At 52.4% G+C, this 22,161-nt stretch overlaps 1 protein-coding gene across 5 annotated transcripts in view; it reads right to left on the bottom strand.

The window, feature by feature from the left end:
• The window catches only part of INPP5A (inositol polyphosphate-5-phosphatase A), a 174,662-nt gene that overhangs the window by 66,128 nt on the left and 86,373 nt on the right, over positions 1 to 22,161 (bottom strand). For 4 of the 5 annotated variants that reach the window (XM_064595491.1, XM_064595490.1, XM_064595492.1 and 1 more), the window contains one exon: positions 24 to 87. The exons of the other annotated variant lie outside the window; for it this stretch is intronic. In XM_064595491.1, the coding sequence (XP_064451561.1) occupies positions 24 to 87 (64 nt within the window). The remainder of the gene's footprint in view (positions 1 to 23; positions 88 to 22,161) is intronic. 5 annotated transcript variants of the gene reach the window in all.

The following is a 22,161-nucleotide window of genomic DNA, read 5'->3' as shown; positions in this document are numbered from 1 at the left end:
GGGGGAGCCCAGAAAGGTCTTACCTTTAAAGTCAAACTGGTAGATGTTTTTTAAGGACTCATGAAGAAAATAAAAGCTTCCTAATGCCTGCAGAGCAAAAAGAGAAACCGAGTGAGAGACCAGCACTGGGGGCAGTTTGAGCGCGGCTTTAAGGGAGGAACCACACGCTCTTGCGGAGACGAGAGCTCACTCCTCAGGGCCTACTCACGGTCCCTGGGATGAGCCGTGAGCCACACCTGTCCCCCCAGATAGGCCCTTCGCCCGGCCGGGGCGCGCACTCCAGCCGCCTGCCCTGGGCTGCGGGCGGCGGGGTCCGGCGGGAAGGGCTCAGCGCCTGGCTCCGGCCTCGCTCGGGCTGCACCCCACGCCTGCCTTCTCTGCCCACCGCGTCCTCCTCCTCCCCATGGGGCTGCAAAACCACCGCCCCCAGAGCCGCCAGGCCCCCGCCCCAGCCACGGGCGGACGGTTCTGGGCATCGGGGTCCAGTCAGGAAGGGCAAAGCTGCAGAGGCCAGACGAGGGGCGCGTGGTGACCACCAGAGGAGGGCTGCCCGGGACGCCTGGCACTAAAGTTACCTGCTGTTTATCTGAATTCCAACTTGGTGTTTTTTATGTGCCTGTGAACATATAGATGGATACGTGCATTCCTGTGTGAGTGGGTGTAATGTGTGTGTGCGCGTACGTGTGTATGTGTGTATAACCACGCACATGTATTCACGTGCCTGTAATAGCCATACGTGTGTCCATGTGTGTATCTCTGTACGTGTGTGTATATGCATGCGTGTATATGTACGTGTGTGCATGTAATATATGTACTTGTTTGTCCATGTGTGTATATCTCTGTCTACGTCTGTATGTGTGCAATGCACGTGTATGTGCATTTATCTGTGTGCACATGCATGTGCGTCTATGCATCTGTGTATGTGTGTATGTATATACCCGTGTAGATATACATATGAATATCCATGTGTATGTGCATGCACATGCATGTGTGTATGCGTTTGTCTCTGGTGTGTGTGCGTGCATGTACATTTACATGCATACATGTGCACACACAGTTTGAATGTGTATTCATGTACATACATAGATATGTATGTGTCTATATACATATATTTTATTCTTTTGCTGAACCTGGTCACCCCCACAAGGGACCTGGGGAGACAGAGCTCCAGCAGCGGCTACTCCGTGGACATGAGCCTCTGACGGGCTGTGCTGCATCTGATTCAGGTGGAAAGGGCACTCTGAGAAAGTGTCAGTAAATAAATGTCGTGGCAAACCTGTACTACTGCCTTGTTAAGCATGATAAAGCCAATACAGTATTAAGAAGTTTATAATAAATAAATGGAAAACAAATTGCCAATGCAGGTATAGAAACTCTAATTCATGGAGTCAGAAAATCCATAATTAGCTCTAATGAATATTTAAAGTCAAAGTTCAAGCTAACTTTTTCAATGTTTAACCTACTCTATCAATATGGTTTAGGGCATGCATCTGTCACAGGACACGGCAACGTCCACAAAAAAGCACACCCAGGCCTGCGGACGGGAGCCCTGCGCTCACCGGGCCTTCTGACCACAGCACCTGTCAGCACTGTGCTCGTCACGTCTGAGAATATTGACTGCTTGCCTGTTTTACTAAAAACAATTAAAATACTTTTTACATATTTATAAACCTAACTGTCAAGGGTGGCAATTAATTCTCCATTAGTGAGATGCAATCCAGTCGATGCTGTTCTTTTGTCAGAGCAGCAAACGCAAGGTGGGAGCCTCAGATCCGCCCGCGTGGGGCTGGCCTCAAAGCACAGCCGGACGGTGCGGGGTGGGGGTGGGGAGCCAGCGTCTCCCCCAGAGAGCCAAGCCCCCGGGGCTCTGCAGTGCGGGATGGGGGTGGACCAGGAACGGAGACCCCAGCTCCTGTGTTCAACGGAACGTGGCAAGTGATGTGTCTCTGAGACAGGGTATGGCCCAGCACTCCTGGCTGCCATCCACCTGGGTGTCTGCATGAACCGCTGCCCACAATGGATGGAACCCACCCCCCCACCCCCGCCACGGCTCAGCAGCTGGCTCGGGGTGCAAATACTATAAAACCAGTTCTCAGCTCAACTGAACTCTGCTAAGGTGATGCATCTGGTCATTCATTTGCTTTCTGGACTTGAACTCAGATGCCAGGAAGCCCCCCACCCCCCAAACACAGCTGACTCAGGGTGATGATGGGAGCAGACCACCCCTACACAGCCCCAGGGAAGACGTGTATTTGTCGAGTGCTCCCACTTCTCCTGAGGAGCTGCCCGCACTGGGCTGGGGGTGACTTGGGCCTGGGCAGAAGCCAACCAGGAAAGAACACAAAGTGACTCGTTAGAAAGGCCTCCATCAGTTTTTATTTGCAAACAAATCAGAGGGCCAGTAATTTATCATCCCTGCAATTAGGTTAGCAGCCAAAGTACATATCATTAACCTGCAGGCCTGCTGCATCCGGCTCACTTTTCCACAAAACAAAGAACATTCCTAAGGCTCAAGTCAGAGCGACAGCAGTGAGAGGCTCTTGGGGACACATTCTTCTGCAGACACCACGGAAAAGCATCTCAAGTGTGACCCCAAGGGGTAGCAGGTGCCCCACGTCCTCATCAGTGTTGGCAGCTGCCTCCCGACAGCCCCTCCAGCAGTCACCAGGACCGGACCCAGGGCCGCCTCTCCCAGGGGACAGGGCTGGTGGGGGGGAGTGGGGGGGCCCAGGAAGCCAGCTGCGGGGTCTGCACTGGGCAGGGGCATGCGGGCCGGGATTCCGGCACAGCAATTCCCTACCCGCCATGAAGGGCGGCTGCACTTCACAAATGCCACGCAGGCCTCAGTGAGCCCCTGCTCCTCCAAGATGGCATACTTTGCTGTCTCTACAAAGTGTCTTCTGCTTGTTATTATTATTTTTTTTTCCTGCTTGTTATTTTTTAAAAATAAAATAAATGGGGGCACCTGGGTGGCTCAATCAGTTAAGCATCTGCCTTCGGCTCAGGTCATGATCCCAGGGTCCTGGGATCGAGCCCCACGTCGGGCTCCCTGCTCAGTGGTGAGTCTGCTTCTCCCTCTGCCTCTGCCGCACCCCCTGCTTGTGCACACGCTCTCTCTCTCTCAAATAAATAAATAAAATCTTAAAAAAAAATAAGTGGATCTAAGAACAGGAAAAAGAATTTCATGAGATACTGTCGATAATCTTCAAGTTTGCAACAAATCAGAACAACTTAGTTGTTCTAAGTTAGAACTAACAGACGTGAATGAATGAATGAGTGTGATGTAGCCCCTGGTCCGTGGCCCACTCTGTCCCGCGCGGGCAGACAGTGTGGAGGATGCGGGTGTGATGGCGGGGGCCTCACCCATGAGTATGTGGTGAGCACTGAGCAGGAGAAGCTGCCGGTAAGAAGGGAAGCTGCACACACGCCCCTGTCTGAGCTCGAGGCTTAGATGCCAGAGAGGTTTCACTTGCGCAGCCCCCAAGACACGCATCGGGACAGGCAGTCGGCCGCGAGTCCACTCTCTGGACCCTGTCCCCTCGTCCAGATCTGCAGCGACCCCTGAGCTCGGAGGACAGACGCGACGGGGAGACGGGTGTGTCCTACAAGTTCCCATATTCAGTGAGGGGACACGTGGCGCTCACCCTCCGAGAAGCGGGAGCCCTCCGGAGGTGTGCGCATGAGTGCAGCCAGACTTCCACACACACTGATGAACTAACGCTTCACCACACGAAGGTGGGTCAATAAAATCTGAAATACTCCTATGATGCCACATGATACAGCATGGAAAATAAATCACACCCCAAATCTAGATGGACTTCACAAGGCTGAGAAAGAGGAAGTTCCTAAAACTTCACTTGGCCAAGGTAACAAAAACCTAATCAAAAGGAGCTGAAATAAAAAAAATGTGATGTTAAGATTATACCAAAAAAGGAATAAAATCATAAACATAAAATCCAGAGCAGCGGTTACCTGGGGGGTGGGGGTGGGGTTAGGGCAGGTGCACACAGGCACGACGGGGACACGGGGACTTGAGAGGAGTCTACTATGCCCTGCGCCACTGGCCTCTCCCCGCAGGCAGCCACCATCTTGAACGGTGGTGATCAAGGTCCAAAGCTCAGGGCTCTCGGCTTCTTCATCAATGCCACCTTACCTACTCTCTCCTCAGGAACTTGGTTTTTTTCCATTCAAAGTTCTGTTTTAGAGATGCTCCATATTCAGACATGTAACTTTAGCTCACTTTTAATGTTCTGTAACAATCTAATATATAAAAATCCTGCAATTTTTATCCATTCTCCACTGGAGATAAAGCCTGTCTCCAATGTTTTCACCATTACAACTGACGCTATGGTGAACATGCTTGCAGGGACAGACACACAAGGTGCACGTATGTATTAAACGTGCATATGCACGAGACTGAGCTTCTGGGTCACAGTGTCTGTGCATCTGCAGTGCAGGGGTCCTCAGCTTGCCTGATGACCCAGACCTCTCGGGCACTGCGGGCAGGGCCTGCCGCTCCACATCCCTGGCCAAAACCTGGTGTCAGCAGACTGCGGTCTTGGCCAGCTGGATCGTGAAACGACACACATCACATGTCACTGTTGTTTTGATCTGCATTTTCATTATACCATCATAGTTGAGCCTCGCTTTTTTAAGACTATTGACAATTTAGATTTCTCCTGTGAACTCCTTATTCATATCTTCGATTTGTCTTTTTCTCATTTTACAAGATCTTTAATTTTTAAATATAATTTGATATTATCTCTTCATCTATTACTTGCATTACAAAGAATTTCTCCCTCTTGGGGCGCCTGGGTGGCTCAGTTGGTTAAGCGACTGCCTTCGGCTCAGGTCATGATCCCGGAGTCCCGGGATCGAGTCCCGCATCGGGCTCCCTGCTCAGCACGGAGTCTGCTTCTCCCTCTGACCCTCCTCCCTCTCATGTGCTCTCTCTCTCTCATTCTGTCTCAAGTAAATAAATAAAATCTTTAAAAAAAAAAAAAAAAAAAAAGAATTTCTCCCTCTTTAGCTTATCTTTTTATGGCATCTTTCATTAAATGAAAAGTTTTTATTTTTAAAGTAGTCAAATTAATCAGGGCTCCTGGATGGCTCAAGTCAGTTTCAGCATCCGACTCTTAATTTCGGCTCATGTCATGATCTCAGGGTCATGAGACCGAGACCCCCCTTGGGCTCTGTGCTGAGTGTGGAGCTTGCTTGAGGTTCTCTCTCCCTCTCCCTATGCCCCTCCCCCCATTCTCCCTCAAAAAAAAAAATCAAATTAATCATTAATCAATACATTCCTTTATGCTTTATGCCTTTATGTCTTATTTAGAAATAGTTCCCTAACTTGACTCCACAGTGACATTCTCTATATTCTCATGTAAAAGCAGTAACAGTGTATTTCACCCATCTAAGATTTTAGGGTAACAGAGACTTGTTAGTGGGTGTGGCACAAGGTAGAATCTAGAGCTATCTCATTCTCTGTGGAAACCGATTGGTCTCCCCATGATTGTCATCGTCACTCTCATATTCCATCTGTGCACCGATGTGGGGGTCTGTTCACGAGTTCTTGATTCTGCCCAACTGATCTATTTCTAGTAACAATTTTTTCCTATTTTAGCTTTATAATAAGTCTTGATATTTACTAATGAAGTGCCTCATTTTATTTTTCCTCACAAGTGCTTTTGTTATGTGGGGCCCTTTGTATTTCCATATGACACTTCAGAATAGCTGCTGGATTACGCCCAGAACATCCTGCTGGGGTTTGGATGACAGAGACTGGAGGCGGAGGGGACATTTTTAGGATATTCAGCTTTCCTTCCCATAAACATGATACATCTTTAACCATATATTTGAGATCTTTTAAAATGTTTTCTAATAAAGTTCCACAATTTTCTCCGTAAAAGTCTTGAAAATCTTTTGTTAGATTTACCCTTAGTTATCTTTCAGTTTCTGTTGCTTTTAGAAAATGTAATTTTTGAAACTACCCTTGGTTTAGAACCATTTGCTGCCGGTGAATAGCAATGCTATTAGCTGTTGTGTATTAATCTTTTATTCAGCAACATTGCTCAGTTTCCTTTCCGTTCCAACAATCACGGATTCTCTCTGATGATTTGTGAGCAAGGACTATTTGTTCAGGTTCGTTTCTTCCTCACAATCTTTACCTTTTCTCTCCTTGTTTGTTCTGTTTTGTTGCAACGCCAGGTGTTCTGGCTCCACGTGGAACGACAGGGCCTGGTTCTGAGGACACGGCTTGTGGGGAGGGCAGCCGCGGACGTGCCTGAAACGTGACCTTCTGATCGACGTGAAGCAGGGTAAGTAAAAACAGTGAGGTCAAAGATGACCCAAGCCTTGGTGAAAGAAACTGGAGCGGGCAGTTTTTCCAAGAGGAGTGGGCTCTGGTGGGAAACCAGTAACCGGGATGAAACTGCCGCATGGACGTGCCTGTGGGGCGTCCACATGGGGACGCCCCACAGGCAGAAGGCTGGCGGGTCTGAGGTTCAGGGTCAACGTCTGAGTAGGAAGGGACATTTGAGCTGTTCTGTGAAGGTCGATACCAGCAGCAGTGGGAACGCCGAGGGAGGGCGTCTCATCTGAGGGCTGAGCCCTGGGGCACTGCGTCAACATGGCACCTCGGCCAAGAGAGAAGCGCTGGCCAGGACGAAGTGAGAGATGAGCGCAGGGCGTTTCTGGTCTAAGTGGTGAGTCACTTTCAGAGATTTTCCCTGCATTCCTGGCATCCACCTGGCAGGCCCATGATGCGTGTTTTCACACGTTGTTGGAGTCTGCTCCTGATACCGTGTTTAGCAGTTTTAGTTCCCAACCTTGTCTCTGCTCTCGGCACCCCAGGGAGATGATTCTCTGCCAAGTCTTCAGTAGCCCTCCACTCACAAATGCAGAGGACACTTTTCACGACCCCTGCATTCTCAGCAGCAGAGATCACCTGCCCTTCCCTCCTCCTTTAGTTCCAGGTTTCAGGACTAGGGTCCGCCCCTCTGGGCACCCGTCCTCCTCCTCCAGGTGACAGCACATGGCGTCTGCTTGGGGTCCCCGTGAAGCCTTCTCCCTCCTCCCCGTTGTGGGGGCCTCACCCCTCCCATCTTCCAGCGGGCAGCTCCCACATGCACAGCACTGGGCCTCCCCTCGAAGGCCGGCCTCGGGGTCAGGGGCGGACTCCCACGTGGACTTCTCATGTGGAGCCCAGTCTCTCCCGACTTGGGACAGTAATGTACCACTCAACCTCCTGCCCCCTGGAAACTGAGGGTCGCTCTGGATCCTCCAGCTGCTTCCCCGCCACCATGTCTCTCCCGCACACATCCTTTCTGTCCGTGAAATCCACACGCTACCTTCAACCCTGCACTTCCCTCCGTTCTCCCGGCCCCACGCTGCTGCGGCCCCCTCAGACTCTTCACCTGGCGCCGGGTGGCCTTTTAAGACTAGAATCTGACCCCATTACTCTGCTCCTCGGTCACAGCCAGCATATGGGTCCCCCCCGGCCCGCTCCTGCGCGTTTCCAGGCCCCACCCCAGATCACCCAGCCCCGGCCACACGGGCACTCGCGCCCGGAAAAGGCTGAGCTCTGCCATCGTCAGGGCCTTTACCTGCTTTGCCGTCCCCATTTCAGCTTCTCACACACGACCCTCTACCACTGCAGGTCTCCAAGGAAAGGCTGCCTCCTTTGAGCAGCCCTCCCTGACTGCTCAAGCAGAGCCCTGGTGACCCCAGCACACACCCACCCTGTCGCAGGGCTGCTCATTCTGGCTGCTTGCTTGTTTCCTTCCCAGGAGGGGTGGGAAGCTCCTGGTTGGTGTTCTCGTCACCCGAGTCCCCAGCTCAACACCTGGCGCACACCAGCAACCCAACAACACCTGGCTAAGGACAGGGATGCAGAGATGCACCTGCAGGACTGACTGCTGAGCAGTTCAAGACCCAACACACAGGACTGTTTACTCTGGTTTCAAAGGACAACCTAACGCATCGCTTCCACTGCCTCCAAGAAGCTGAGCAAGGCTGCAAAAAATCACAGTTTTTATCAACAAGGCGAACAGCTCTTTCACGAGCAAGCCCATGCTCCTGGTTTTACAACAATTTAATAGATTGAGTAATAAATCAAAGCAAAGCTACTATAACATTCATTAGATTATAAACAATAATAAATGAAACAAAGCTTTTGTTTAAATCAACATACAGCTTCACTGATCTCTTCCTGTATAATAAACTGGTGGACAGCTGCTCTAATTGGGTGGGGGGCATCACTGCCCACGTCCCCCAGCCTCACCCAGGAGGGCAGCATGTGGGAACGGCTGCACTTAGCACGTCACTGTCACGAGTGCTGTCCTCTCTCAAAGCGGCTTTGTAACCCTCTCAAATGAGAGCTGACTTACGTACAAAGTCCTAACTTTCCAATTTCAGCTCCTGGGGCTAAACATGAAATGACGGCACAAAGGTGTCCCCCCGTCTGACCCTCACTGCAAGCCCCTCTCCAGGCTGGCTGCCCGCTCGAGAGATGCATGGATAATTTCATCTTGTCTGCCGTCCAACAGCCAGCATTAGAAGTTAATTAAATTGGTTGTCCATTGTGTTCATCTACTTACGGAGGTAACGATATTCTGCTCCTGAATTAAAGAGCGTTTTATAAAGCTTGCACCATGGGAGCTGGCATGCTGAGCACTGGGTGCTGAGCCCTGTCACAGCCCCTGCCGGGAGTGTCCCCAATTAGGCCGTCCAGTGAGGGGCCGGGTGGAGCACAAGTCATCCTGACAGGAGGCTAAATGCTTCGCGCTGTTAATATCTCGTGTGGGTACGATAAATCCCCCCCGATTAATACGCCTGTTGGCCTTTCCTACGACCACCGCAAGGAGCTGGTGCAACGTGACGAGATGGGCCGCCTGGAGGGCGCGGGGTGAGGGCGCAGAAGGCACAGCGAGGGTAATGCCCGAGCCCTGCATGCAGGGGACACTTGGCAGCGCAGCTGACCTGGGAGGCAAGGCAGCGGCCCTTGAGCGGACTCAGGCGTCCACTCAGGCACCCAGTCCCTGCACGGACGGCACCTTCTCTGCCGCACGGTCTTGGGCGACCGAAAGGTCCCGAGGACTGAATGGCCTGAAGCGTGGGGGACAGTGACAGTGCTTCACACAAAGGGCCAGCTTCTGACCACAGAGGCTCCATCCCCAGGAAGCCCTGGCACAGTGGTGCAAGCATGGGGAGGCACCCCAGGGCAAGGCCAGGGTGTCCGCCAGGGAGCCGGGGCAGGGCAGGTGCCTGAGATGGGGTCTCTGCAGAGAAGGTGTCCAGCTTGCAATGGCTGGACTCCACGGCCGACATGAGAAGACAGCTGGACACTCGGATCTGCAGTCCAGGACAGAGGTTGGGGAGCAGATGTAAATGGGGGTGCATGACATGTGGACGGCCAACTCCACAGATGCTGAGCTTGCCAAGGAGGGACTAGACCAGAGCAAAGGACGGGGCCGATGACTGGACCCAGGACCACCATTAGGGAGGGACTGGGAGCAGGTGAAAGAGTCAACACAGAGACTGCCAAGTGGGGGTCAGTGAGGACAAGGAGAAGTTGTGGAGACGTGGAGGTCAGTGGGGACCCAGGGATCAGGGGGGACATGGGGTGGTCAGTGGGACACGGTGTGGCACAGAGTGGTCAGTGTGGGGACCAGGGGCAGGTGGTATCTCGGAGGGGAGAGGGGAGGAGGGAGCACGGGGACCGACCCCCCGCCTCCACACTCAGAGGTCAGAGGTGATGTGCGCTGCCATATCGAACGGTCAACATGGAAGAAATTCTGGCTCCCGAGGCTCCTCACACGTGAGAGACGGGCAGCCCCACCCCTGAGCCGTGGAGTGGCAGCATCCCAGGAAGGTAGAGGTGCCCGAGAGCGGCTGGAGGCTGCAGGAGATGTGGAAAAGCCCATGTCCTGCTTCTCCTCCCTGCCGCCTGCACCCGATGGGCCGTGGTGCTGGGGACGTGCCGCCCACTTCGGATGCGCGCAGAGTGCTCTGAGGACGCTGCCAGGCCAGGCTCCTACAGGCCCAGCACACTCAGACCTTCCTTTCCAAAAGGGAAATCCTACGGACTCTCCCGATGGAACAGGTTTCACAAGCTAATGCCCCACAACAGGCGGGAAAGGGCAGTCGACTCCTCGTGCCGTCTTACTTGGGGGGAAGGGAGGCGGGCAGGGAAGCCCGCGTGCATGATGGAGCTGCCACCGTGAGCCGTCCCCGCGATGGCAGCGAGCACCCCAGGGCACATTTTAATTCACTCACCTCTGTATTTCTCTCTCAAAATGAGATTTGTTTGCAACATAGATACACTTTTTGATAATATTTTGCAAACTGAAAGTTTCAATAACGAGCAAAGAAAAACACCAGTCTTAAAATAACCAACTTTAATTACAAAATTTATTAAGTCATTTTTTTCATGTCTAAGTGATTAGAAATATAAATCAATAAACTTTTATGCCAATTAAATTATGTGGAGCATTTACATCATAATCAAAACAGCTCTGACTTTTATCTTTTCTCTTCAAAAATCATTAGCTTTTCAATTACAATTTCACCCTTATAGCGTTCTGGAGAAATCGGTTATGTGCATTATGGACAGAGGATAATTAAAGTCAAATGCACTTTAAGAGTCAAACGCAAGCTGTTTACAGAATACCTTCTGCCATTAGGGAAGCTTGGGGCATATAAAATGCTACTGAAAGACTTAATTGATTTTTAAATTTCAATTATATTGCGAATGCCATCTACTCCTGTTCCAAATAATTTAACTCCGTCCCTGTTGCACAGAAATGCTGAACAGCTGTTGCATTCTGCAAAGGGTATGCCCTCCCACCGGGCCGAGATTTGGAGTCTCGCAGACCTCGTCATTTTTACTGTTTTCCACGTCACAAAGCCCTGGGAATGCAGACTGGCGGGGACTGGCGGGGACTGGCACAGCGCCGGCCAAGTGCCGACCCCCTCCCTTCCGTGTGCCCCGTGCTCGCGTGGGTCTCTGTCTCCCCACCACTGCTCTGGCCTCCGTCCTGCAAGCCTGGACGCTTCTCTGTCTGCATGAAGATCCTCCAGGACTCGCCGCCTCCTGTGTAGGTCTGCCGGCAACGCATCCTTTATGGCTCCGTTTGAACCCACACGCGCACGGCCCCAGTTCCCGGCAGGCATGTCCACTGGATGCAGAAGTCCACAGCCCCCGGGGCCGCTGTGTCTGCCGTCTGCTTAACTGCGGTCTTTCTCGGTGCTGCACCTCCTTCCCCATCACGGCTTGTGAATGTCCTGCGCGTCTCTGGTCGTGCTCAGAGTTACTCTCGTCTCTCTGGCTCATCAGGACTCTTGAATCTGTGTGCTGAGGTCTTGCACACATTGGAAAATTGTCATTTATTATCTCATCAAAAATGACTTCTTAAAACAAACAAGAGTTCTGGTTCATGTCTCAGCTGCGTCCTCGGGCTCCGACCTCACGTGCATCAGGCCTTGCTCCCCATCCTTTCGTCTCCGCGGCTTGTTGCAGTGTTTCCTTCTGGCTTGTGTGTGTGGTTCATACGTCAGTAGAGCCTCAGTTCCCCCTTCTGTAAAATGGGGCTAACTACCCAATTCTTTGCACATGAAGGTCACGAGGGATAACAGAACCCTGTGTCTGTCAGAGAAACCACTCGAACATGTAGCTCTCCTGCTGTGTCCCCTCCCCAGATTAGGGTCCGTCAGCTCTCAGAACACCTTTCTTAAGTGTTAAAACCCAGCATTTACCTGATCGCCCTCTACATCGATATGCGCGGCCCTGATGGTCACCCCGCCTTCTTCCACTGAGTCCTCTCCTGGGTGGGCAGGTCCTGGGGCCGCAGCACGGGGCTCCCACCTGGCGACGGCCTCCTCATGGTCTGGGGGCCCCCGTCAGTCACGGGGCCGCTGCACACGGGACATGGGAAGATAATCATGCTTCCCAGGGTCGCTCAGAGCACCCAGGACGAGGCTCTAACAGTTCGATGGTAACGACCGTTCCTGTGAGGCGATGCCTCGACTGTTTCCTCTTACCCCGGTACACGAGGCGCGGACAGCTTCAACCATGCCCAGGCTGACCCTGGGGGGAAAGGCACAGTCGGGATGGGCGTGCCAGCCACGGGAGGCTTTCTGCTCCCACGGCAGAGAGGCCGAAGCCTCACTGTTCAAACACCGCTCAGGCCCCTCCCTGGGTGAGTCGGACGCCCCTCCGCCGGCCAGGCGGAGGCCACGGCACGCCAAGAGCCCTAAGTGAGCACCCGCCACCATGCGCTCCCGCGGCCCCACCAGGAAGAGGCAGGTGAAGGAGCCAGATCCAGCGCGCCCCGCAGCCACTCGGACTTCCCACAATCTGAAAGACGGGCCTCGTCTCCCTCTCTCTCTTCTGAGGCCAAATCACGGAGGCCCTTACGGGAAAAGCTCTCCCCCACTAATGGCCTTGATATGAATCACGCCTGTGGACAAAGCCCACGGAGCAGTGGCGCCCAGCCTGGCCCCTGCGTGCACCCCCCGCCGCGGGCGCTGCAGCCTGACCACCGGAAGAGCTGCGTCACTTCCCTGAGACAGGAAGGGAGAGACCCGGGTGTCCCCAGGACAGTCAGACTGACGGCAGCTGTGGCGTCCAGGGTCTCCTCCACAAAAACAGGGACATGCTGGCACGTGCGTCTGCTGTGGGGAGACTCCGCACCAGGAAAAACCGACGGCTGGGCACACACCTGCTGGAACCCTCTAGAAGGCCAGTGGGACGTGAGTCCCACACCGCCAGTGTGAGGCCCCTCCCTGCATGGGCCTCCTCAGTGACCACAGACCCACAGCGTCCGGCGGTCCAGGGTCACTGAGCTGCGCTGGCGGGAACGACAGCCGGCCAGGAGGGCCTGGCACGCACACAGCGTGGTGGGCGAGTCTGATGCACGGGGCGGGCCAGCAGGGGACACGGGGGCCCCGTGGCCCAGGGCTGGCAGAAGACAGATTGGAGAGGAGCAGGGCTTCTCCAGGAAGGATTTGGGAGCCTGGGGACTTGCCGATGCAGGTCCAGAGACGCAGCAGGGCTCAGGGGCCAGGGCCAGAGAGGCTGCGGGGCGGCAGGCACCGCTGGGACAGAAACAGGGGAGCAAGAGCACAAGCACCGGGCTGTGCGGACGGGAAGGGGGGCACGGTGCTCAGGGACACAGAGGGCAGGCCTTCCTGCGTGGAAACCAGCCACGTGTGCAGAGTGTGACTGGAGCCACGTGTGGTCCGCAGCATGCGGCCGGCCACGTCGGGAACCACGTGCAGGGTGGTGCGTAGGTGATTGATTTTATCGCTCAGCAGGGAATGACCTGACCGGGCGCAGCATGCGGCCGGCCACGTCGGGAACCACGCCTGACCGGGCGCGGGGCAGGCATGGAGAGCCAGGCCCAGTGACTGAGGAAAGGGCCCTGTGCACGGCACGCCCGCCCGCAGCAGGCGAGGAGGCTGCACAAGGCTGCTCTAGAAGGCCAGGACCCTAACTTCCCTGTCCTGATCGTCTCGAGTGCCCAAGGCCCACACTCCTGCCTGGGAACTCCAGGTGCCGGCCAATGGGCCGGGCCACACCCCCCACGCTCATCCATCTCCTGTCACGGCCACAACACTCTGCCTGAAGCCCGCCAGCATCTGAGAGCGGCCGGCTGTCACTGTCGCCCTGCTTCCAAGGAAAAGGCTGAGCCGGACCGAGCACGGCCATCTGTCCCCAGGAATGTCCTCCGTGGGAATCGCTATTTCTACTTTATACAACAGAGGTCACCGAGGCTCCCTCTCATCCTCCGTGAAGATGTGCTGGCAGGTCTAAAAGCACAAGGTTAGGAAAAAATGCAGGTCCGTTTCCCGGCACATGAACCTGCAAGGGCAGCAGACGGGAGCGCCTCGGGAGCGTGGTGCCCACTCTCCTGCTCGCCCAGGACCACGTACTCTGGGCCATCTTGCATCTCAGCCTCCCTGGCTATCACCAGGGAGATCATGGTCAGGTTTGCAGAACGATCCGAGCGAAGAGCAGGTGCCCAGTGAGTCTTGGTGCGGCTGCATCTGAGCACAGCTGTTTTCAAAGGAGAACGGGAATCACAAGGGACACGGACGACGGAGCTACTGAACAATGAGTAAAATGGACACCACGCTTTCAAGTCTCAGGGAAGAGAAATGGCAGGTCCTCCGAAGACTGGGTACAGATCCGCGTTCCACTCGAGGAGAAACACCAGCATGTTTTCATTTTCCCGATCGTGTTATAATTAAATCTCCAGCCGCCATTTAAAATAAAGCCATTATGGACAGTGATCAAGAATTTCATCATTCCCTGCTGAGCGATAAAATCAATCACCTATGTTTTTATTATGTCAGCCCCACAGAGTAAGACGGTTTGAGGTGAAAAGATCCAATGCACTGTGATAGGAGCCAGAAGCGTGCTGTGGGTGCCCACGTGCCCCACCCACAGCCTGGGCACACTCTCGGGCAGGCTCTGCCCGGTGTTGGCAGGAGATGCTGAAGGGGAACTCAAGAGAGGCGGAAATGTAAGTCCCGTGTCACTCTGTCTAAAGAAGGGCCTGGCCACACATAAGCCTGGGATTTGCCTTTGGAATTTTTCAGGAGTGAAGTGAGGTGTGGCCTGGCCCCCCACCTCCTGCTCCCGGCATACGGCCGCCCCAAAGGGCCCACCGACGCCAGTGCCTTAGAAAAACTGAATAATTTTGTTTGATGTTACCTAGAAATAAGGAAAAATAACAAATACTTACAAAAGTTACACCTGAAAAATCTGCACTCAAACTTCTGTTCAATGTACTTAGCAAAAAGGTCAACGCTCAGAATTTGCTGGATAAATAAATGTTGGTAAGGCGGATGAATCACCGGAGAATTGGTGCATGGCAGCGAATGAATAACCTGCGGACGCTTCCCAAACCCCATTATTTCCCCTTTTCCAAGAGCCCGAGATTCATGTCCCCGCATGCCGCCAGTTCATTACCGAGAAATGCCATCCCTCTTCCGGCTCTCGCTGGGCGGCACTCGGCCCCTCGAGGACCCTTAATGTTTAATTCCCCATCATCCGCTCCACTGAACAGCTTAATCTCTGCTTGTGTGATCAATACTATATCAGTGTAAATTAAAATGACAATTTTAAAGTAATTAAGCCTGTTAATGCTCGATTCAAATGTCATTATTTGCACAAGGGATTGAGGAGAAATTACATGGTGTCCACGGTGACAGGAAGACCGCTGTGCCTCCTCGCTCCTGTTGCGTGGGGACTGGAGGCTTTAGCAAAGTAGATTACCTCTGCCTCGCCCTGCCAGGGCACCTATCCAATTTCTAAAGAGGATAACGCAATTTGATAAATTTAATTCCAGCTACAAACTCAGTTACTGGGATAACACATGAAAACGGGGAGACTCTGAATGAGGCCCACATTTCTAAAAATACAGTCAGCTCCGGAAGGAGTACAATAGTTATGGTCTGATTCGATTTGTTCTCTCTCTTTCGAAAACCCTTTAAATAATTACGGTGGCTGGAAGAACAGCCAACATTGATTAAATAGACCAGCTCTAACCCGAGAGGGGCTGTGGCTCAGTCACGGCGGCTCACCGTGGAAACGCCTGCCATCGTGAGCCAGAGATGCGCTCGGTCACATCGTTGCATCACCGGGTCTCATAAAACAGATCAGACAGCTCCACCGCCCAACAAAACCTGGGCCTCGCCCAGCACCGGCAGGTCTGGCCCCCGCTGGGAAAGCTGAACCCGCATTTGTGTTCCGAGCCGCGGGGCTGGGCGGGGACGAAGAGAAAGAAGACGAAACCTAGTCATCTGTGGATCGCCTGGACCCTTCACCGAGGCGCCGGCGCCGGGACACGGGGCTGCCAGGTTGTGGGACCAGCGCTCCGGCCCAGGCACTTCTCCACCTGATCCTGTGCAGCGGGGCACGCGCTGTGGACGGCCTGCACCCCAGCACTCGCGGGCCCAGGGGACAGCTGCAACGGCAGGACCTCATCCATTAGAGGCGCAATAAAAATTGACAAGCCAACGTTAATTTCAAGATGAAGAGCAAAGTGTAACAATTTCCGCTTGAAAGATGTTTCAGCGCTTGCGGCCAACCCTTCAGGGTTTTCTCGGACCACCGGAGACTTGGGTCCCTGCAGAGGGTGGCCAGAGGGGCAGGACAGCCGTCCCACGGGCTGGGGCTCCGCCTACCCGCCTTCTACTGACGCGTTTTGGGTGCTTCACTTGTCCAGACTTCGTGTCTCCTGCCGGGGAGGGGGTGTGCAGTTGCAGGACTGCACCTCGTCACATGCACGTGGAAAAGGCCTTATCCGCTACCCGCCTCCCGCGTGGAGCCACGTCCACGCACCGGAGGCCCTGCCAGCAGATCGTGGGGCCGACTGCACCTCTGGGCGCTGGAGACACAAACACCCCGAGTATGAACGATTTCCCACGTTCACAGACGAGACACTAGGTAAGAATCAATGATGCATGAACGACTAATCACAACATGGAGGAGAACAGTGAACAAAAATGAGGCGTACGATGATTTGATTTTAAGGCAAATGTGGTAAGGGAATAACATGGTTATGACATTCTTCCTTTCCAACGAGGAAAACCATTACACACAACGCAAGAAACCCCAAATCTCAATGCTACTTTTCTTTGTGATAATTAAGAATCAGATCTCCTGAAAGGTTACAAATACAAAATAGAGGAAGAAATGTGGAATAAGCTGACTTTTCAAAGGGTATTTTCACGCACCTCAGAGGCAGTTTTCCTGCATTCTAGAGGCATGTGTCCCCTCAAGACGTGAGCGATTCCGGAGGATGTGTCCCGGGTGACAGGAAACCGGGTCTGTTTCGTCAGCCTTTTTTGAAAACATTGGAAAATCCACAAGGAACACTGCGTCATGGCTAAGCCCAGCTGAGGGGCCTGGTGCTCAAGGGGCCCATCGTGGGGATCCGCGGGAGGCCACGTGGCCCTGGGGTGCTGGGCCCTCAAGCCGCAGCAGCCTGCGAGCGACGGCCCCCGCCTCATGGCAGAGGACGTGGGACCCCCACGCCGACACATCCATCAACACAGCAAACAGGAAGCAGCACGGTGTGGACGGGAGCAAGTCTAATAAATCCAAAAAGGATGCGATCCGAACACATCACCTGCCGGGCACATTCCCTGCTGACGCGGGAAACCCGCGGCCACCGTGTGTTTGCACATGTGGGCAGCAGGATTCACCAACGGGACCAGCAGACGGGCCGACAACGCCACCAGGGGCCACCACCTCCTGGGACCCGGTGCCGAGGACACCAGCCGTCAGGGGCCAAATGCACTTATGCTCGAGCAGCCAGGCACGAGACGCCCGCAACCCCTCTCGGGAAAACCTGCCTCTCGCCCCCCTCAGGACGGGACAGCGACTGGCGCCCCGCCGACCCCGCCCTGAACCGTCAACCCAGAGGGCTGGTCCGGACCTCCATCAGCCTGAGCATAACGAATGGGCGCCACCCGCTGGGAAGGCCTCGCCAGGTGCTGCAGGGCAGAGTCCTGCCCGCCTCGGAGCGCAGGGCAGTCAAGCCCCTTTCTCCTCCCTGGGCCCGCGACTCCTCCAGAGCGTGACTCTCATGCACTCTGGGCTTCTGGGAAAACCCGTGTGCAGGATGTTGCTCTCGTCCCCGCTGGGGCAGTGAACACGGACCTGCAAGGAGGCCACGGCCGGCGCGAGCAGAGGCAAGGGCACCGAGGAGCCCACGGACCTGCCGGAGAGGAAGCTGCTCCCGGGCTCCCGGAGTGAAACGTCGCTCGAGGCCAAGTGAGCGGGACAAGCCAGACTGTGAATCACCCGTGACTATTTTGTTATGTTCACTGCTTCACTGATTTTCTGTCAAAAAATGCTAACAAGCAGGAAAGTCCTTAAGAGCTTTACAATTTTTCAGTTTGTTCACCAATACATTTCGAGCGGCGTATTTGTTTCCTGGGCCGCGTGTGACACGGCCCTCGATCACGCCTGTCTGCGCCTGATGGATCGGCCGGCCACGAGGCGCCTGCTCTGGATTCCCACCGGGGAAAGCCAGGCGTGCACGGAGGAACGGGCTGCTTGCATGGGCGGGGACCCCCAGGCTCATGCTGCCTGAGCCCTGCGGGGAGCCAGACACACTGGCCACCCGCTCAGATCTGACCCAGGCAGGGCTCTGGGAAAAGGACAAGGGACTGCCCAGCCGCTCGGAGGCCCTTCCTTAGGGAATCACGTGCAGTCTTGCTGTGACACCCGGCATGTGCAGGCATTTCAAAAGGTGAGCTGATGGCCAGCTGTGAGCTGGAAGACTGCACCTGCCTGCCTCAAGTACCCAGAAGTGGACTGATGTCACCCTTCCATTCACAGTCAATACGGCTTTATTTAACCTCAAGAACACCTTTTCAATTTCATACTGATAGTATCTGCACAGCGTGTATATGAACCAGGCGGTAATTCACCCTCTGCTGCTGCTTCTCCTGGAATGTTCTGTTCCTTAATCGTAAGACACGAGGAGTATCTGCCCGTAGCCTTTATGTGAAGTCAGCTTGTGATGTAGACATTTCCCTTTCCAGCTAAACCCTCTGATGTCCGGCCACCCGGCCATCCACCGCCTGGCCAGACCTCGTGGTGGTGTTATCGGTGCACGGCTGGCGTTCACAAAATGGCACAGGTCGTCCGTGTGCTCGCAGATGAGGTCTGCTGTGTCCACACAGCCGGGAGGCTGTCACCACGGTCAGGAGCGCCAACACGTCCATGGCTCCTGGCGTCCCTGTCCCTGGAAACCACTGATCTGCTTTGTACAGATTAGTTTGGTTTTCAAGAGCATCATATCAGTGGAATCCTGCAGAACGATCTCTGTGCTATTCAGCCCATTTCCGACTGCTGAGCAGGACGGCAGCTTGTCCACTGGCCTACGGGTGGGTGTTCTCATGTGGGTACTCATCCTTGCTGGACAGGTTCCTTCACTTCTCTCACGCAGACTCCTGGGAGCGGACGGGCCGGGCCGGGTCACGCGGTCGATGTATTTTAACTCTCTAAGAAACTGCTACAGTGTTTTCCCATGTGGCTGGGACCCACATTTCCTCCCCAGCCCCAGCCGAGCCCCAGCTCTTCCACGGCCTCCCCAGCACTGCATACTGAGTTTGTGACCTGCGATGAACAACACGGCCTTCCACTGCCTTGCTCTAATACCTAACGGTGTTGCGGACCTTTTCATGTGCCTGTTTGCAGTTTTCATATCTTACGTGGTGAAGTGTCTGTTCAGATCTTTCAAAAATTCAGTTGTTTGTCTGGCTAGCACTAAGTTATAAGAGTTCTTTATACGTAGTACTCCAGATAAAACTCCTTTGTCAGATATAATTTGCAAACATTTTCTCTCTGGCTGTGAATTGCCTGGTTTTGTGTCTTTTGAAGAACATGTTTTTTCATTTTGATGAATTGCAACAGATTAACTTTTCTTTCATAATAGTTTATGGTTTTTGTGTCATATTTAAGGAATCTTTAGCAAAGCTGAGGTCACTAAGATTTTCTACTATGTGTTCTTGTAGGAGTTTATAGTTTTAGCTCTCACACTAGGTCTATCATCTGTTTAGAATTAAGTTTTCATAAGCTGTGAAATAAGGGCTGACTTTTTTACACGCGGCCATCTAATTGTCATAGTTCCACTTCTGAAAAGATCGCCCCCCACACACACCCTGGGCTGCCCAACACCCTGTCAAATCCAGTGATGGCCTACTCCTGGGCTCTCCACTCTGGCCCACGGCCTGTTTATGTGGGTTTACATCAGTGCTACTCTGTCTTGACGATTACAGATTTATAATAAGTCTTAATCAGACAGTGTAACCCTCACTTTGGCTAATCAAAATCCTTTATATGTCCCCCTAAATTTTAGAACCAGTTTCTCAACTTCCACCAAAAAAAGGTCTGCTCAGATTTCAACTGGTATCTACATCAATGTGGGGAAAAGTAACATCTAAATAGTACTGAGTTCTCCAACCCTTGAACAGGGTATATCTCTCCATTTATTTAGATTTTCTTCGATTTCTCTCAGGGATGTGTTGTAGTGTTCAGTACACAGGTCTTGCATATCTTTGGCCTAATTTATTCCTAAATATTTCATATTTTGATGCTGTTATAAATGGTAATGTTATTTAAATTTCAAATTCCAACTGAATCATTTATAAGCTGATAGCTTATAAGCCAACTTATAAACTACATGACCAGATTGTTAAAATATAAATAATATACTTTTACATTAGCCAATCCCTTCTGACTATTCACGTAAGCACTTCACTCTGCATTTTTTTTCTCCTAAAGGAGACTTGTTCTCATTACTTTCAATGTAGTCAACTCAGTAAAACTGATCTTAATCTTTAAACAATTTATACTAGGCTCTGGACTGTGTTTTTAAAAGTATAGCACAAGGGGGTGCAGACACGCATTTGGGGGCACAGTGTGATTTGGCTGGAGCAAAAGGGCATACGTAGGGGAGAAACGCGAGTTTTACTCTAGGACAGGTCCGTTCTGTCTAGCTTCCTCACCCAGCTGAGATACAGAAATCTGCACTATCTTCCACCCTGTGGGTTTGGTCCTACTTCTCTTTAGTGTTCATGAGGGCACACCCCCTGGACGGTTCGTGCTTAGAAGAAAGAAGCAGAGTCCACCCTGTACTTATTTCGACAAGAACGTCAAAGCTAGATCTGATGGTCTTTTAAATCTGGAACAACCCATCTACCCTTCTCTGTCTTTCCACAGCTCTGATAACCTCACTTCTTTTCCCCTAAGTGCAATGGCTCCCCATTGACCATCTAATCTCCTTCAAATCCTTTGCCTGATGCTCAAAAGGTCATCAGGGTTCGAGCCTCTTCTGTTGCTGCCAATCTTTCTGACAGCCTGGGCTCAGCTGGCTGAACTACTCCTGCCCACTCCTCACAGATCCACATGCCACCTCCCTCTCACCACCTCCTCCTCTTGCCAGAAGTCTTCTTTGAGGTCATCATGAAGAGAAGGAATCTCTGACCTCTAAGTTTTTTTTCTTTCTTTTTAAGTGGATAAAAAGAAAACTAAAAATCACAGTTCTTCAAGGCTTATTATGAAAAACAGCAGTTCCCTGATCCTTTCAATTTTCTCTTCCCCAGAGAAAATTACTTTCTTTTACTTATTTTCTTTTGGTATTTACCTCCATATCACTAAAACTTGTTTTGTTACTTCCTGATTTTCTAGTTTTTAACATTAACTGTGGAAGAGAATGATTTAATTCCCTTACACTGCCTTTCCTCTTCACTCACATGTCACACACATGCATCCCTGATCCCCCATCCTCCAGATATAAACACACTTTTACTTGAATTAATAATCAGCGTATCATCATAACTTTAGAAATGTTCTTTATAATAGAATATTGTGACTGCCTTTCCTTTCTTCAACAGCTGTTTGTTTTTCCTGCAGTTCATTATTGCCTTCTTTTTACATTAACCAAGTTCTTTATGTATGTTATCATCATTCATCCACACACTCTGTACATCTCATCTCAGGATGTCTCAGCACATCAGAAAACCTATCAGTTGCACTTTCTTGGAGAATTCTCTTAGAAGCTGAACCAGCTTCCTTAACTGCTCACCTGCCTAGTATATGGTTACCCTCCTGGGCTCTATCTTCATTCCTGACCTGGGGATTCCCTTGAGAGTTGGGGCTCAGGCCTCACACACAGGAGCACACACTGGTGTTTCCAGAGCTGGATGGAAAGGGCATCGTGTCCAAGAAGCAGAGTAAAGCCCTCTGCAGACTTCTGGTCATGGTGGAGATGACCCCCATGCATGTGTGAACTCTCTGCTACATATGTCAAGGGAGCTCCTATGTTCAAATCCCCTCTGCTTCAGATGTTTCCTGGATCCTGTGCCCACATTTTTTGGATATACTACCTCATGACAGAGCTTCTTGACAAAGGGTGCTGGGGACATAATTTTTTCAGATCTTACATATCTGACATGCTCTTTTCATTTTTCCCTGTTTGCAAGCTTACAGACTGGCCTAGTGGGAATTCCATGTGGTAATTTCTGGATGCCAGATGTTGAGGACATTGTTCTTATCCGTCATCTGTCATTTCCAGTGCTACACTGGAAAGAGGGTGCCACTTGGGTTCTAACTCCTTTGGCTAGAACTTGCCCTTCCCTGTC

Source organism: Mirounga angustirostris, unplaced genomic scaffold (genome assembly GCF_029215605.1).
Source record: "Mirounga angustirostris isolate CCGP_5_RB_7025 unplaced genomic scaffold, mMirAng1.0.hap1 SCAF_6, whole genome shotgun sequence".
NCBI lineage: Eukaryota > Metazoa > Chordata > Mammalia > Carnivora > Phocidae > Mirounga > Mirounga angustirostris.
This window is presented reverse-complemented; position numbering and strand designations above follow the sequence as displayed.